This window comes from Misgurnus anguillicaudatus, chromosome 25 (genome assembly GCF_027580225.2).
Source record: "Misgurnus anguillicaudatus chromosome 25, ASM2758022v2, whole genome shotgun sequence".
In the NCBI taxonomy this organism is placed as follows: Eukaryota; Metazoa; Chordata; class Actinopteri; order Cypriniformes; family Cobitidae; genus Misgurnus; species Misgurnus anguillicaudatus.
Genome location: NC_073361.2, coordinates 33,429,754 through 33,443,949, shown reverse-complemented (window position 1 = coordinate 33,443,949; position 14,196 = coordinate 33,429,754). Strand labels below are relative to the sequence as shown.

At 38.0% G+C, this 14,196-nt stretch overlaps 2 protein-coding genes across 2 annotated transcripts in view; both read left to right on the top strand.

Annotated features, from left to right (window-relative positions):
* The window catches only part of LOC129425862 (myosin-7), a 29,826-nt gene extending 15,920 nt beyond the window's left edge, over positions 1–13,906 (top strand). The window contains exons 39-66 of the mRNA XM_073863891.1: positions 3,186–3,240; positions 6,742–6,872; positions 6,964–7,113; positions 7,203–7,373; positions 7,453–7,762; positions 7,884–7,960; positions 8,066–8,271; positions 8,351–8,474; positions 8,564–8,700; positions 8,787–9,042; positions 9,146–9,388; positions 9,467–9,643; positions 9,728–9,873; positions 9,967–10,057; positions 10,136–10,525; positions 10,628–10,754; positions 10,839–10,957; positions 11,044–11,240; positions 11,358–11,541; positions 11,640–11,805; positions 11,889–12,013; positions 12,099–12,411; positions 12,506–12,705; positions 12,797–13,093; positions 13,192–13,296; positions 13,378–13,473; positions 13,560–13,694; positions 13,797–13,906. Of these exons, the coding sequence (XP_073719992.1) occupies positions 3,186–3,240; positions 6,742–6,872; positions 6,964–7,113; positions 7,203–7,373; positions 7,453–7,762; positions 7,884–7,960; positions 8,066–8,271; positions 8,351–8,474; positions 8,564–8,700; positions 8,787–9,042; positions 9,146–9,388; positions 9,467–9,643; positions 9,728–9,873; positions 9,967–10,057; positions 10,136–10,525; positions 10,628–10,754; positions 10,839–10,957; positions 11,044–11,240; positions 11,358–11,541; positions 11,640–11,805; positions 11,889–12,013; positions 12,099–12,411; positions 12,506–12,705; positions 12,797–13,093; positions 13,192–13,296; positions 13,378–13,473; positions 13,560–13,694; positions 13,797–13,817 (4,749 nt within the window). The 3' untranslated portion in view covers positions 13,818–13,906. The remainder of the gene's footprint in view (positions 1–3,185; positions 3,241–6,741; positions 6,873–6,963; positions 7,114–7,202; positions 7,374–7,452; positions 7,763–7,883; positions 7,961–8,065; positions 8,272–8,350; positions 8,475–8,563; positions 8,701–8,786; positions 9,043–9,145; positions 9,389–9,466; positions 9,644–9,727; positions 9,874–9,966; positions 10,058–10,135; positions 10,526–10,627; positions 10,755–10,838; positions 10,958–11,043; positions 11,241–11,357; positions 11,542–11,639; positions 11,806–11,888; positions 12,014–12,098; positions 12,412–12,505; positions 12,706–12,796; positions 13,094–13,191; positions 13,297–13,377; positions 13,474–13,559; positions 13,695–13,796) is intronic.
* LOC129426516 (myosin-6) lies at positions 4,348–6,777 on the top strand. The gene is made up of 10 exons (XM_055182903.2): positions 4,348–4,799; positions 4,903–5,046; positions 5,124–5,280; positions 5,395–5,422; positions 5,537–5,642; positions 5,765–5,857; positions 5,949–6,012; positions 6,103–6,201; positions 6,283–6,386; positions 6,522–6,777. The coding sequence occupies exons 1-10, from the start codon at positions 4,599–4,601 to the stop codon at positions 6,666–6,668; spliced, it is 1,143 nt and encodes a 380-aa protein (XP_055038878.2). The 5' UTR covers positions 4,348–4,598; the 3' UTR covers positions 6,669–6,777.
* Positions 13,907–14,196: the final 290 nt, after the last annotated feature.

Below are 14,196 nucleotides of genomic sequence, written 5' to 3'. Positions count from 1 at the left end.
TTTAACTCTTTTCTAGACAAGAATTTATTAAACATTTTGCAAGATGTTTTAAAACAATAACCTTTGATAAAGTCTTGTGGCTTGTACTTTTAACAATAGCAGATACTGTATGCAAATGCCTCTTGTATGTCTGTCCTGTGTTTCTGTCCCTAAACATGATGCAATATGTCTCAATACCAAGGCCACAATACAAGTCGAATTTGAATTAGTTCAGTAACAAAATAATGTTAACATCATTATTATATTGAATAATCAGTCTTGTAACTGTTGTGTTTTTGCCAATTATTTATTAGCTTTTGGGGAACTTGTAGAAAGACAAGAGCTACAGAACATATTTGTATTTATGTTGTATTGTATTCATAGCTACAGTAATTGTATAGTTTTTTTTCTCATATAATCCCTCTATATCTATGAATATATGTATAAACATGCTGTCAGACTAAATACAATATAGACAGATGAAATCAGATTATTAATGTGAAGGGTGCTTTAGGTTAAAGTAGGCCTATGTTTCTTCACCTAGACACACACTTTACAGCTGTAGTTCTATCTCATTTTTTTCCCCAAAGCTGTAAATGTATTAAGCTGGCGGTTTATTATCCAGCAGCGAGCGCTTCATTAATTTTAAACATGTGCAATAGTTTTATTGTGGATTGCTTACGATGCGACATGCCGTCTTTTAAGTTAACATCATGACTTATCCTATGCAGCAGTTTAGATATTTGCGATAAAAAGGCGCTCTTATGGTAAATTCACAGAGAGAGAGAGCGAAAAAAATATGCTTAAAAAATGGAATGGGCTTAAATAGTTTTTTACATAAATTAAATACATTTAATTTGCAGGGCACATGCAACTAAGATCCGTCACACCACTAATAAAGGATAAAAAAGGCGTAATAACTAGCTACCTTCTAAAGTGCATCAGACTTAATATGAAAGGTGTTGTTTCTGCATGCGCATCTTCACGAGTTCATGACAATCACAGCACTAAGTTACCTCATGTTTACAAAAAGAGCCATATAAAAAAGTTTTCCTTTCTCAGAATCAAATAACAATTGCCTTACCTCATTCACCTGAGCCTCTGAGGTGCACTAGAGATTTCCTACTTTGCTTCACTTACAGAGAGCAAAATACTGCAGATGTGTGTGGCTGTGTAGATGAAGAGGACCTGGAGGCAAGGGGGGAAAATACATATTTGTACAGGAGAGGTCAAAAGGCATGCAAATGCAGGATTATGTCTACTTGTCAATTCCCAAAAGTTAGCTTTCAATAGGTAGAATTCTTGAATTATTAGTACCTGTAATCCAGTGTTCCCATTGTGCATCTGGTTTGGGCAAGGCACGATGAAGAAATGACAAGCAACTCAATCAAAGCAACACAAGCATCACATGATGTCAGATGGATGAGAGTCCATTTGTCTAAGTAAATCATACTAACACACCCTCCCAAGTCTCCATTATTAGCTTGGTTAATGGTCATGATGCACAATGGGTCAAGTCACTGACCTTTTGCTGAGCTGAGACGTCAAGGGGCCTCTGCCTGAGAACAGCTGAGAATGAGTCGCCCCCATCTCAGGGTACAGTAAGATCACAATGTTTCACCTTGTCATGCTCAGGGACAGACCTTGCAAATAAAAGAAAAGAGTATGATTATAAGGTCCTCTGAATTTCCTTTACTTCTAGTACATCATCTAAATTTTACTTAAAGTTTAATCTTAGAAGTTTAATCTAAATATACATGATAGTGTACCACCATCTCCCCATCTTTTACAGTGTACCTCGACTATATAAACGTGTGGCTTATTTGATTAATGCTGGGATTGGCTGACTATAAAAACTAGATGTTATAGTTTTGAGAACTTAGAGAAATCTTTTTTACTCATAAGCCATTATGGTTGTTGTTTGTGTGACATGAAATGGCTGCAACCCACTTTTAGAACTTGGCTCAGTTGTGACTTTTTTTTTTTGAAAAATTAACATAGTTTTGTTATAAAGTGTTATAAGTTAAAAATGTAGTTAACATGTTCATATTATTCTTTCATTATAGCTTATAACATATAATTTATATATTAAATTTAGTTAAACCAATAAAGTTATTCAGATACACTGTAAAGTTAAACTCATTTCAGGTAAATTTAAGTTATTCTTAATCTTTTTTGTATGTATTTGTATTTGTGTATATATGGTTTTGACCAATAAGATCTACACTATAATCGTGTCGATTATTTTTCATATTTATTTTATAGACAGTTTCAGCAGTAACAACATAAACAAACGTAACTTCCGGTACACTCCGCTAAGAATAAATAACAACAAAGTTCTTTAAACGTAGTTTATTTATATAATAAGTAAAAAAAGAACACAGATTACCTAGAAAACCAAAACATTTGTTATTTTCGACGAGGCATTTGTTCAAGAGATCAGTTTAGCAACTAGTCGACCATTAAAAAAAACGAAACCGGAAGTAAGGTTCGGATCCAGACGTGTATCACGTGCGTCCGATGAAACCGTCTATAACACTTTACATCTACAGGAGTTAGCTATAAAAGTTCACCTGTTGGTAGGACGTCTATACATGATCATTAATGGTGGCTTCCGTAGGTTAAAATGAGTTTTACATTATTTAAAAAAAACTTTTTTGGACTAATGAAAACATTGAATGTTTTTAATGTCAGATTTTCGGATTAAGGCTTACAGTCCTTCATAACAGGGATACTGTAAAAAATAAAGATAATATCTGCAGTATTTCCTCATAGTAGATCTGCAGTCAGTAAACTTTGAATAAAAGAGTAAATAAGTAACATTGTACCATATAATTGGTGATTGTAAACAGAAACTGTACATAAATTGTTTTAAAACACCAATAAAAAAATATTTTTAATGGTATTGTAAACGCTTTATGAAAATACACTGCATAGTAAAATGTAACTAAATTTAACCTTTATTATGACCTTCAAAGCCTTTGCATTGCATCTAAAAAACATAAGTCAAAACTGAAGTTGTATATATAATTTATTAGTATGTATGGTAAACATCATTAGTTTAATAGTGATGTTAAATGGATTGTATGTCCTTTAAAGATCAAACTTCTTTTGTTTAAAGATCCCAGACTTCCTAATATAAAATGCAGCTCTTGGAACAATTCACACCTTAACATTTGTAGAACAGCTGATGAAACCTCTCACAGCACAAAGGCTCAGATCTACAGCTGTCCAAGACCTTCAGCAGTGACTCGAAAGAAGGTGAGAAAAATGTGCTACAGTTATCTTTGTCCTCAAGGATAAAGGAAAAACAATGCTTGTCAAGTGCGGAGGGTTATGGTCTAGCCGTACAAGCCATGACAATGAACTTGAACTGTGTCTTACACAAAAGAACAGTTGTTGGCTGTCCATCGCATTCATCTACAGACAGACCTGAAATAGTTTCATTATTTGCAACATGGGGTAAACATTTTTGCCCCTCTCATCACTTTTATGTTATGGCTTTCTTGAACAACTTCATGTTTTAATCTGTAAACCTGATATCTTACAGTGTACATATGTTGAAGTGCCAGCGGATTAAATCAATTGAAATGATTAAGATTTAATTTGAGAGGATTTACTAATAAGTGGTGACCTTCCTGAACAAACATTCTCTCGCAATGCATTAAGCTTTATTTCACATTTGTAAGGTCCTTGCAAAAGCTTGCCTTTAAAAAACAATGAGACTGTTCAAGACAATACAATGTCTAACAGACCACGACAGGTTCACATTTCTTAGATGTCTCTCTATGTGGAAAGGATCCAAAATAGATACCTGTTGTTCTTGTTGACCTGTGACAATGTCGTAAATGTTGAGTTCCTAATTAGGATGGTGTTGATAAAGCTTTTAGACCACACGGGGTTTCTTTTGTCCTTCTGAAGCCTATTGTTACATCACACCATATATGTCAACGGTACAAAAACATCCTAAGCCAATCATTTGAAGACTTTTAGCTGGACCAGGGTGGAGCATCCATGACTAACATCCATTTTTGGATAAGCAACTCCCTTTAAAAAGGTTGAATCACTTTGGTGTGAGACAAGACAAAGGACAACCTTGAGGTAAGAACCAAAAATATCTCCTGTAGCTAACAAACACTTCAAATTGATTTACAAGTCAATTAAAAGTTATTTTTTTCTTCTTTGTTTGATTTTTAGTGTAACATCTCTGCAGTTAAGGTGTACAGAGGTCTACCAAACACTAGGTGAGATGTTACCCACCTGCTGAAATATTTTTGAAGTATTAAAATGCATTACTTTATTACATTTATTTATTTAGCTGACACTTTTATCCAAAGCTACTTACAGATGTCAGAGGTCACATGCCTCTGGAGCAACTAGGGGTTAAGTGTCATGCTCAGGGACACAATGGTGTGTCACATTGGATTCGAACCCGAGTCTTTCACACCGAAGGCGTTTGTCTTCTCCACTGCGCCATCACCACCCCTTTGTATCCAAAGTTACCTTTGTAACTGTGATGCCATGTATGTGGCACACAATCCCTTTTCTCTTGTGAGTGTTTATCAAAGATGTAGGGAGCATGTATGAAATTGTTCATCTGTTAAATTCTAGATTTCAAGATGGCTGACGCTGTAATGGCGGAGTTTGGGGCCGCTGCTTCGTTCTTACGTAAGTCGGAAAAAGAGCGTCTGGAAGCCCAAACTCGTCCCTTCGACATGAAGAAAGAGTGCTTTGTGCCTGACCCAGAGGTTGAATATGTCAAAGCCTCCGTTACCAGTAGAGACGGTGACAAAGTCACTGTTGAGACTGAATTCGGAAAGGTAAGGATGACCTTGAGATTAGGATCTCAAATCAAAAACTCTCCATTTGTAACGTGAAAGTAAAACAAAACAAAACACTTTTTTGTGCTTTGTTTTCCCACAGACAGTAACTGTGAAGGAGGTTGACGTTCACCCTCAGAACCCGCCAAAGTTCGATAAAATTGAGGACATGGCGATGTTCACCTTTCTGCATGAACCTGCTGTGCTGTTTAACCTCAAAGAGCGTTACGCAGCGTGGATGATTTACGTGAGTAAAGAACTGAATTTACTGCAAATGCTCAGACATGCAAGATGTACTGAACATATTCCTCTCCCACATTACAGACCTATTCAGGGCTCTTCTGTGTCACTGTCAACCCCTACAAGTGGCTGCCAGTGTATGATTCATCTGTCGTCAAAGCCTACAGAGGAAAGAAGAGGACTGAAGCTCCTCCTCATATTTTCTCCATATCTGACAATGCCTACCAGTACATGCTGTCAGGTCAGACTGTGTATCAAATCTGTATAACTGCTCAAAACTCTTATTGTATATATTGAATACACGATAATAAATGTCTTTTTGGTTTTCTAAAATTCTCCTCAATTTCTCCTACAGACAGAGAGAACCAGTCTGTCCTGATCACGTAAGTTATCTGTTGTATTTATACCATACCCATTTCGTATACAAACTCCGGTGAGCAGGTTAAAGACTCATTAAGATTTTCTAAAATCTGTATTTTTTCCTGTAATACCCACAGTGGAGAATCCGGTGCTGGTAAGACTGTGAACACCAAGAGAGTCATTCAGTACTTTGCCAGCATTGCTGCTGTTTCTGGCAAAAAAGATGCAGCCTCTGAGAAAAAGGTTTATATAACCTACACATACTTTACTAAAAATATATAAACTTTGATAACTTTAACTTCAATTTATGTTGTCACAGATTTTGTTTCGAGTTGAAAACTTTGAACATGATTGTTTGCTTTTAGGGTACCCTGGAAGATCAAATTATCCAAGCTAACCCTGCCTTGGAGGCCTTTGGCAATGCTAAGACCATTAGAAATGATAACTCCTCACGTTTCGTAAGTTTTCCCCATGATAAAGAATAAGCTATAAGAAGTTAGCAACAATTGTCATTAATAATCATATGATTTAATCTGTCTCACTAAATAGGGTAAATTCATTCGAATTCACTTTGGTGTAAGTGGAAAATTGGCATCGGCTGATATTGAGACTTGTGAGTATGCATGTTTTGTTCGCAATTCCAATGATATGTCTGCAAATATTTAACATAGTCATTAATGCTATATGAATTTCCATCATTAAGATCTTCTGGAGAAGTCCCGTGTCACTTATCAGCTCAAGGCTGAGAGAGACTACCACATCTTCTATCAGATTCTGTCTCAGAAGAAACCAGAACTGTTAGGTAGGTTTTAAGAAGTACTATATTACATGCATAACCAACGTGCTTATCTGCATAGCTAACTGTGATGTCCCTTTATTACAGAGATGCTGCTCATCACAAACAACCCTTATGACTATTCCTACATCTCCCAAGGAGAGACGCAAGTGGCCTCTATTAATGATGCTGATGAGCTGATGGCTACTGATGTTAGTAAAATATCACAATTAAGTCTTATGAAAAGAACCTAGCCCAACTTTAGTGATTTTAAAGGGCTCTACAGAAAACAATATTACAAGTACAGTACAATAAACATAAACTAAACATATTTCTTTGCCATGCAGGAAGCTTTTGATGTGTTAGGCTTCAATACAGATGAAAAGATGGGCATCTACAAGCTAACAGGTGCCATCATGCACTTTGGCAACATGAAGTTCAAACAGAAGCAAAGAGAAGAACAGGCCGAGGCTGATGGCACTGAAGGCAAGTAATGTTGTACAATCAGTACTATACTGCCACTAGTGAATTTCTAGAAAATGGTTCAAAATCTTTAACAAAACTTTTGATCTTCCAAAGATGCTGACAAAGTTGCATATCTGATGGGCCTGAACTCTGCTGACCTCTTAAAGGGTTTGTGTCACCCAAGAGTCAAAGTCGGAAACGAGTGGGTCACTAAGGGACAAAATGTCCAGCAGGTGAAAAAATGTCCTGCATCATGTATAACTTACTTATAACATGGGGAAGAATAAGAATGCATTTTCTTAATCTTTAATTATCTCCTACCAGGTGTACTACTCTATTGGTGCTCTGGCAAAGTCAGTGTACGAGAAGATGTTCCTCTGGATGGTTGTAAGAATCAACCAATCCCTGGACACCAAGCAGCCTCGCCAGTATTTCATTGGTGTGCTGGACATTGCTGGATTTGAGATCTTTGATGTAAGCTAATATTAACTGATTATTATTAGTAAAGAAAACATCCATATGCAGTGGCAATGTTGTGATCACACAATCTATTCCACTTGCAGTTCAACACCTTTGAGCAGCTGTGTATCAACTTCACTAATGAGAAGTTGCAGCAGTTCTTTAACCACCACATGTTTGTGCTGGAGCAAGAAGAATACAAGAAGGAGGGAATTGAATGGGAGTTCATTGACTTTGGCATGGACTTGCAGGCTTGCATTGAGCTTATCGAGAAGGTACGTTTTTATAGTACAAAGAGAGACTTATTAGCTACACTGCATATCAATAACACTGTATTTCTACACTCTTTTTTAGCCTATGGGTATCATGTCGATCCTTGAAGAGGAGTGCATGTTCCCCAAAGCAACTGATCAAACATTTAAAGCTAAGCTTTATGACAACCACTTGGGTAAGAACCCTACCTTCCAGAAGCCCAGGATTGTCAAGGGCAGACCAGAGGCTCATTTCTCCCTGGTTCACTATGCTGGCACTGTTGACTACAACATCTCAAACTGGCTGGTAAAGAACAAGGATCCCCTCAATGAGACTGTTGTCGGACTTTTTCAAAAGTCTACTGTGAAACTATTGTCCGTCCTCTTCGCTAACTATGCTGGAGCTGACTCAAGTGAGTACTAATCTTGTAATATTTTTAAGTGTGTAATATCTTCTGGCTTTGAATTGTGATATTTCATATTTTAACAATTATGAGGCATAAAATGTTATTTTTATTTTCCATTAAATTTTAGCCCAAGATGGTAAAGGTGGCAAAGGAGGTGGCAAAAAGAAGGGTTCTTCCTTCCAGACTGTGTCAGCACTCCACAGGGTAAGAGCACTGGATTGTTAAAATAAATGACCAACAAATAAAAATAGGGTTGGCAGCATAAAATTAAATAAAATTGCTTACCTTATGTTTCATTTCTGGTCATAGGAGAACTTAAACAAACTGATGACCAACTTGAGGTCCACTCACCCTCACTTTGTGCGTTGCCTGATCCCCAATGAGACGAAGACTCCTGGGGCGATGGAGAATCCTCTGGTCATGCACCAGCTGCGCTGTAACGGTGTGCTGGAGGGCATCAGAATCTGCAGAAAAGGATTCCCCAACAGGATCCTGTATGGAGATTTCAAACAGAGGTAAACATCATGAAATGAATAAAGATACAAAAAACAAAGACTGTAATAGAAATAGTAAATTACTGAAACCTCTTTTCAGATACCGTATTTTGAACCCATCTGCTATTCCTGAGGGACAATTTATTGACAATAAGAAAGCAGCAGAAAAACTTCTAGGCTCTCTGGATATTGATCACAACCAGTACAAGTTAGGACATACTAAGGTAGAAAACATCAAAAATATTTTACTGATTAAATGGTTAATTAAAATAATCTTTAAACAGAAAGACATTAAATGTCTTTTTACCTTCAGGTGTTCTTCAAGGCTGGTCTCCTGGGTGTCCTTGAAGAGATGAGAGACGATCGTCTTGCGCTCATCATTACTGGTATTCAAGCAAGAGCTCGTGGTATTCTCTCAAGAATTGAATTCCAGAAAATTGTTGAGCGCAGGTTAAAAATTATGATGCTTTATTATTTAAATAAAGATTTCACTTTTACGATTTGGCAATTCTAACAAACGTCATACTACATTACAGAGATTCATTGCTTGTGATCCAGTGGAATGTACGTGCATTCATGGGTGTCAAGAATTGGCCCTGGATGAAGCTCTACTTCAAGATAAAACCTCTGCTGAAATCTGCTGAGACTGAGAAGGAGATGGCCAACATGAAGGAAGAATTCACCAAGCTGAAGGAAGCTTATGCTAAATCTGAAGCACGCAAAAAGGAGCTTGAGGAAAAGATGGTTACTCTTCTCCAAGAGAAGAATGACCTGCAGCTTGCAATGCAGTCTGTAAGTCCGTTTGGGAACAATAAGCTGTTTTTACATTATGAAGTTAAATGTGAACAGCAAAAATTAAACCTTACTATTAAAACGTAATTTTTCACTTTCATAGGAGCAAGATAATCTTACAGATGCTGAGGAGAGATGTGAGGGTCTAATCAAGAGTAAGATTCAGCTTGAGGCCAAAGTCAAAGAGCTGACAGAGAGAGTTGAAGATGAAGAAGAAATGAATGCTGAGTTGGTTGCAAAGAAGAGAAAGCTGGAGGATGAATGTTCTGAACTCAAGAAAGATATTGATGATCTTGAGCTCACTCTGGCCAAAGTGGAGAAAGAGAAACATGCAACGGAGAACAAGGTTAGCTATTATAATTAGATATCTCTTAGCATTAAACATTTTTTGAGTGTTTGTTGACATACTTGCACTTTTCCCTAGGTTAAAAACCTGACTGAAGAGATGGCAGGTCTAGATGAAATAATTGCCAAGCTGACAAAGGAGAAGAAAGCTCTTCAAGAGGCCCATCAACAAACACTTGATGACCTACAGAGTGAGGAAGACAAAGTTAACACACTCACCAAAGCTAAATCCAAGCTGGAGCAACAAGTTGATGATGTAAGTATATTGCAAAAAGGTATTTAAAATTCTGATATAATTTGTTTAAAAAACATTAAAAGTAATTAAATGATATATTAAAAGCTTGAGGGATCCCTTGAGCAAGAAAAGAAGCTGCGCATGGATCTCGAGAGGGCAAAGAGAAAGCTTGAGGGTGATTTAAAATTGACCCAGGAGAGCATTATGGACTTGGAAAATGATAAACAGCAGATGGAAGAGAAGCTAAAGAAGTAAGAACTAAACATTTGCAACATTTTAAATGTATTTATCAATATTAGTATTGTGTTAAAATATCTAATCAAATATGTAATATCACCTTTCAGGAAAGACTTTGAAATCGGCCAACTCAATAGTAAAATTGAGGATGAACAAGCCCTTGGCGCCCAGCTGCAGAAGAAACTAAAGGAGCTGCAAGTAAGTTTAAAAAAAAAAACATGTCATTGACACAGAATTTCTAAAAAAGAATTCCAAACCTCAATTTTTCTTTTCTAGGCTCGAATTGAAGAGCTTGAGGAAGAGCTGGAGGCTGAGAGAGCTGCTCGTGCCAAAGTGGAGAAACAGAGAGCAGATCTCTCCAGAGAACTGGAGGAGATCAGTGAGAGGTTAGAGGAAGCTGGTGGTGCCACTGCTGCCCAGATTGAAATGAACAAGAAACGTGAAGCTGAGTTCCAGAAACTGCGCAGAGACCTTGAAGAGGCCACACTGCATCATGAAGCTACCGCTGCTACACTGAGGAAGAAACATGCAGACAGTGTGGCTGATCTTGGAGAGCAGATTGACAACCTTCAGAGAGTCAAGCAGAAACTTGAAAAGGAGAAGAGTGAACTCAAGTTAGAGCTTGATGATGTGGTGTCGAACATGGAACAAATTGTCAAGTCGAAGGTTAGTAGCAAAAATATAACCCAAAAATATAATTCAATAAGAATTTTGTTAAAATGCAATGCAAAAAATCCTTGTAATTTATGTTCTTAAATACTTTATCAGAGTAATTTGGAGAAAATGTGCAGAACTCTTGAAGACCAGATGAGTGAGTACAGAACCAAGGCGGAAGAAGGCCAGCGCACAATTAATGATTTCAGCATGCAAAAGGCCAAACTGCAAACTGAAAATGGTGAGAACACAACCATAGCTATTACAAATTGTAACAAAATAAACAACACAAATCACTTAATATTCCGATGAATTTGCTTCTCAGGTGAACTGTCCAGACAGCTAGAGGAGAAAGACTCCCTGGTCTCTCAGCTGACAAGAGGCAAGCAGTCTTACACTCAGCAGATTGAAGACCTCAAGAGACAACTGGAGGAGGAAGTCAAGGTCTGCTTCTCAGTCCATGCCTTTCTAGAGGTTGAACTCTCTTCCCACGAATGGGCAACAGAACTGACTGTGTGTGGTTTTTTTAGGCTAAGAATGCCCTGGCCCATGCAGTGCAGTCTGCTCGTCATGATTCTGATCTGCTGAGGGAGCAGTTTGAGGAGGAGCAGGAAGCCAAAGCTGAACTGCAGCGTAGTCTCTCCAAAGCAAACTCTGAGGTGGCTCAGTGGAGAACCAAGTATGAAACCGATGCCATCCAGAGGACAGAGGAGCTTGAGGATGCTAAGTAAGATGCAAGAAATATATCTTTCCAGATTTTTAGTTAATATACTAAAACAATTATTTTCTGTTTTTCTATTGCTTGTAATCAATTCCTAAAATTCCCTTGTACTGACACCTTCAGGAAAAAACTGGCTCAGCGCCTCCAAGAAGCAGAAGAAGCTGTGGAAGCAGTCAATGCTAAATGCTCCTCTCTGGAGAAGACCAAGCACAGGCTGCAGAATGAGATTGAAGATCTCATGGTTGATGTGGAGAGATCCAATGCTGCTGCTGCTGCTCTGGACAAGAAGCAAAGAAACTTTGACAAAGTGCCAAATAAGAGCAACATCTAATGCATTATTTAATGAATTATCTAATTATTAATTTACAGTTTTTAGTTAAGCACCTAACATAAATGTATAATCAGGTTTTGGCTGAGTGGAAGCAGAAGTATGAGGAGTCTCAGACTGAACTAGAGAGTGCCCAGAAAGAGTCTAGATCTCTCAGCACTGAGCTCTTCAAACTCAAGAACTCTTATGAAGAGATCCTGGATCATCTTGAGACCATGAAGAGAGAAAACAAGAACCTCCAAGGTGACTGATTCATTAAAGTTTAAAAACAGCCATAGCAATTTATATTTGGCATTTTTTTTTAAACGTGTTATTCTATTACGCAGAGGAAATTTCTGACCTCACTGAGCAACTTGGAGAGTCAGGAAAAAACATCCACGAGTTGGAGAAAATTAGAAAGCAGTTGGAGCAGGAGAAAGCAGAGATCCAGACAGCACTGGAGGAGGCTGAGGTACCCTGATAGAAATTGTTTTTTTCATGGCTAACATTACACTAATATTTGGACAAAAACTTAAAACTTTCTTTCACATTAAAAGGGTTCCCTTGAACATGAGGAAGGCAAAATCTTAAGATCCCAACTGGAGTTCAATCAAGTAAAGGCTGACATTGAGCGTAAACTGTCTGAGAAAGATGAAGAGATGGAGCAGGCTAAGAGGAACCAGCAGAGAGTGGTGGATACCCTGCAGAGCTCACTTGAAGCAGAGACCCGCAGCAGGAATGAAGCTCTCAGGGTGAAGAAGAAGATGGAGGGAGATCTTAATGAGATGGAGATTCAGCTCAGCCAGGCTAACAGACAGGCAGCAGAAGCCCAGAAGCAACTCAAGGGTCTTCATGGACATCTTAAAGATGAGCCATTGTTTTATTTAAATAAGTAATATAGTGTGTTGCCCAAAACAGTGGAACTCACAACTCTTTATTTGTAAAATCTGTACATTATAGGATGCCCAACTGCAGCTGGATGATGCTCTTCGTGGTAATGATGATCTCAAAGAGAACATTGCTATTGTGGAGAGACGCAACAATCTGCTCCAAGCTGAACTAGATGAGCTGAGATCCCTGGTGGAACAGACTGAGAGAGGAAGAAAACTGGCCGAGCAGGAACTGTTGGATGTCAGTGAGAGGGTTCAGCTACTGCATTCTCAGGTAACACATAAGAACTTTAAAATATTGAATATTTAATCTCTTGTTATTAGATATGTGAGACTATATAAATGTCAACATTTTTAATGTTTAGAACACCAGCCTGTTAAATCAGAAGAAGAAGCTAGAGGGAGACAATTCTCAGCTTCAGAGTGAGGTTGAGGAGGCAGTGCAGGAGTGCAGGAATGCTGAAGAAAAAGCCAAGAAGGCCATCACTGATGCTGCCATGATGGCAGAGGAACTGAAGAAGGAACAGGACACTAGTGCTCATCTGGAGCGTATGAAGAAGAACATGGAGCAGACCATCAAGGACCTGCAGCACCGCCTGGATGAAGCTGAGCAGATCGCCATGAAGGGTGGCAAGAAGCAGGTCCAGAAACTGGAGGCCAGGGTGAGTTTATGAATCTTAGTATTTGTACAGTTTTCTAAAAAATGACTAGAATCATGACTGTTTGGATTCAAGTTTAAAATCACATTCATTTATGCCAGGTGAGAGAGCTGGAAAATGAGGTGGAAATGGAACAGAGAAAGGGAAGCGACTCTGTGAAAGGAATCCGTAAATATGAGAGACGCATCAAGGAGCTCACCTACCAGGTAATATTTATTTAATAACATTTTGCAACTCTCAGACCACCCAGACAATGTGAATGAAAATAATCACAATTCTGTTAACAGACTGAGGAAGACAAGAAGAATCTGGCTCGTCTTCAGGATCTGGTGGACAAACTTCAGTTGAAGGTCAAGTCCTACAAGAGATCTGCAGAGGAGGCTGTGAGTAAACAAAATCAGTTAAAAGAAATATTTGGTTTCTGTCATGTTTTGTTGAGTAACATTGTTTTTTAATTGTCGTTTTCTAGGAAGAGCAGGCCAACGTTAACCTTGGCAAGTTCCGCAAACTGCAGCACGAGCTGGATGAAGCAGAGGAAAGGGCTGATATTGCTGAATCTCAGGTCAACAAGCTGAGAGCTAAGAGCCGTGATACAGGATCCAAGGTAATTTTTGTGTAATAATAAATCTGCAATATAAAACAGCCAACAATGACACTTGATAAAACCAAGTTGGTAATATTTCTCTGTTTTTCCTCTTTTCAACAGAAAGGACATGATGAAGAGTAATCCTTTACTATAAATCCTGTTTCCTGTGAAGTCACGTTGTAGTGTCTTAGTCATGTATAGTTCCTAGTTTTCAAAAAACATTAAAAATAGCAGTTCTTTAAATTCTTGAGTCTGTGGGTTTTTGTCTATTTCTCTTTTATGCTTAAAATTAATTAAGAAAAAAATATTAAAAATCATTTAAAAAGATAACCTCATAAAAACCCCCTCTCAAAAAAAAAAAAAAACTAGTATAAAATATTACAATTTTGCAATATGTTTGGATTGTTTTTTATTCATATTTGGTTGGGTTTGTTGGGATCCCAAGAAGGTACTTGCCAGCGTATTCCGTGTCTTCATGTGCTGTAGTCTGGTCGTGAATGCGCACTGAACGACCAAGGAG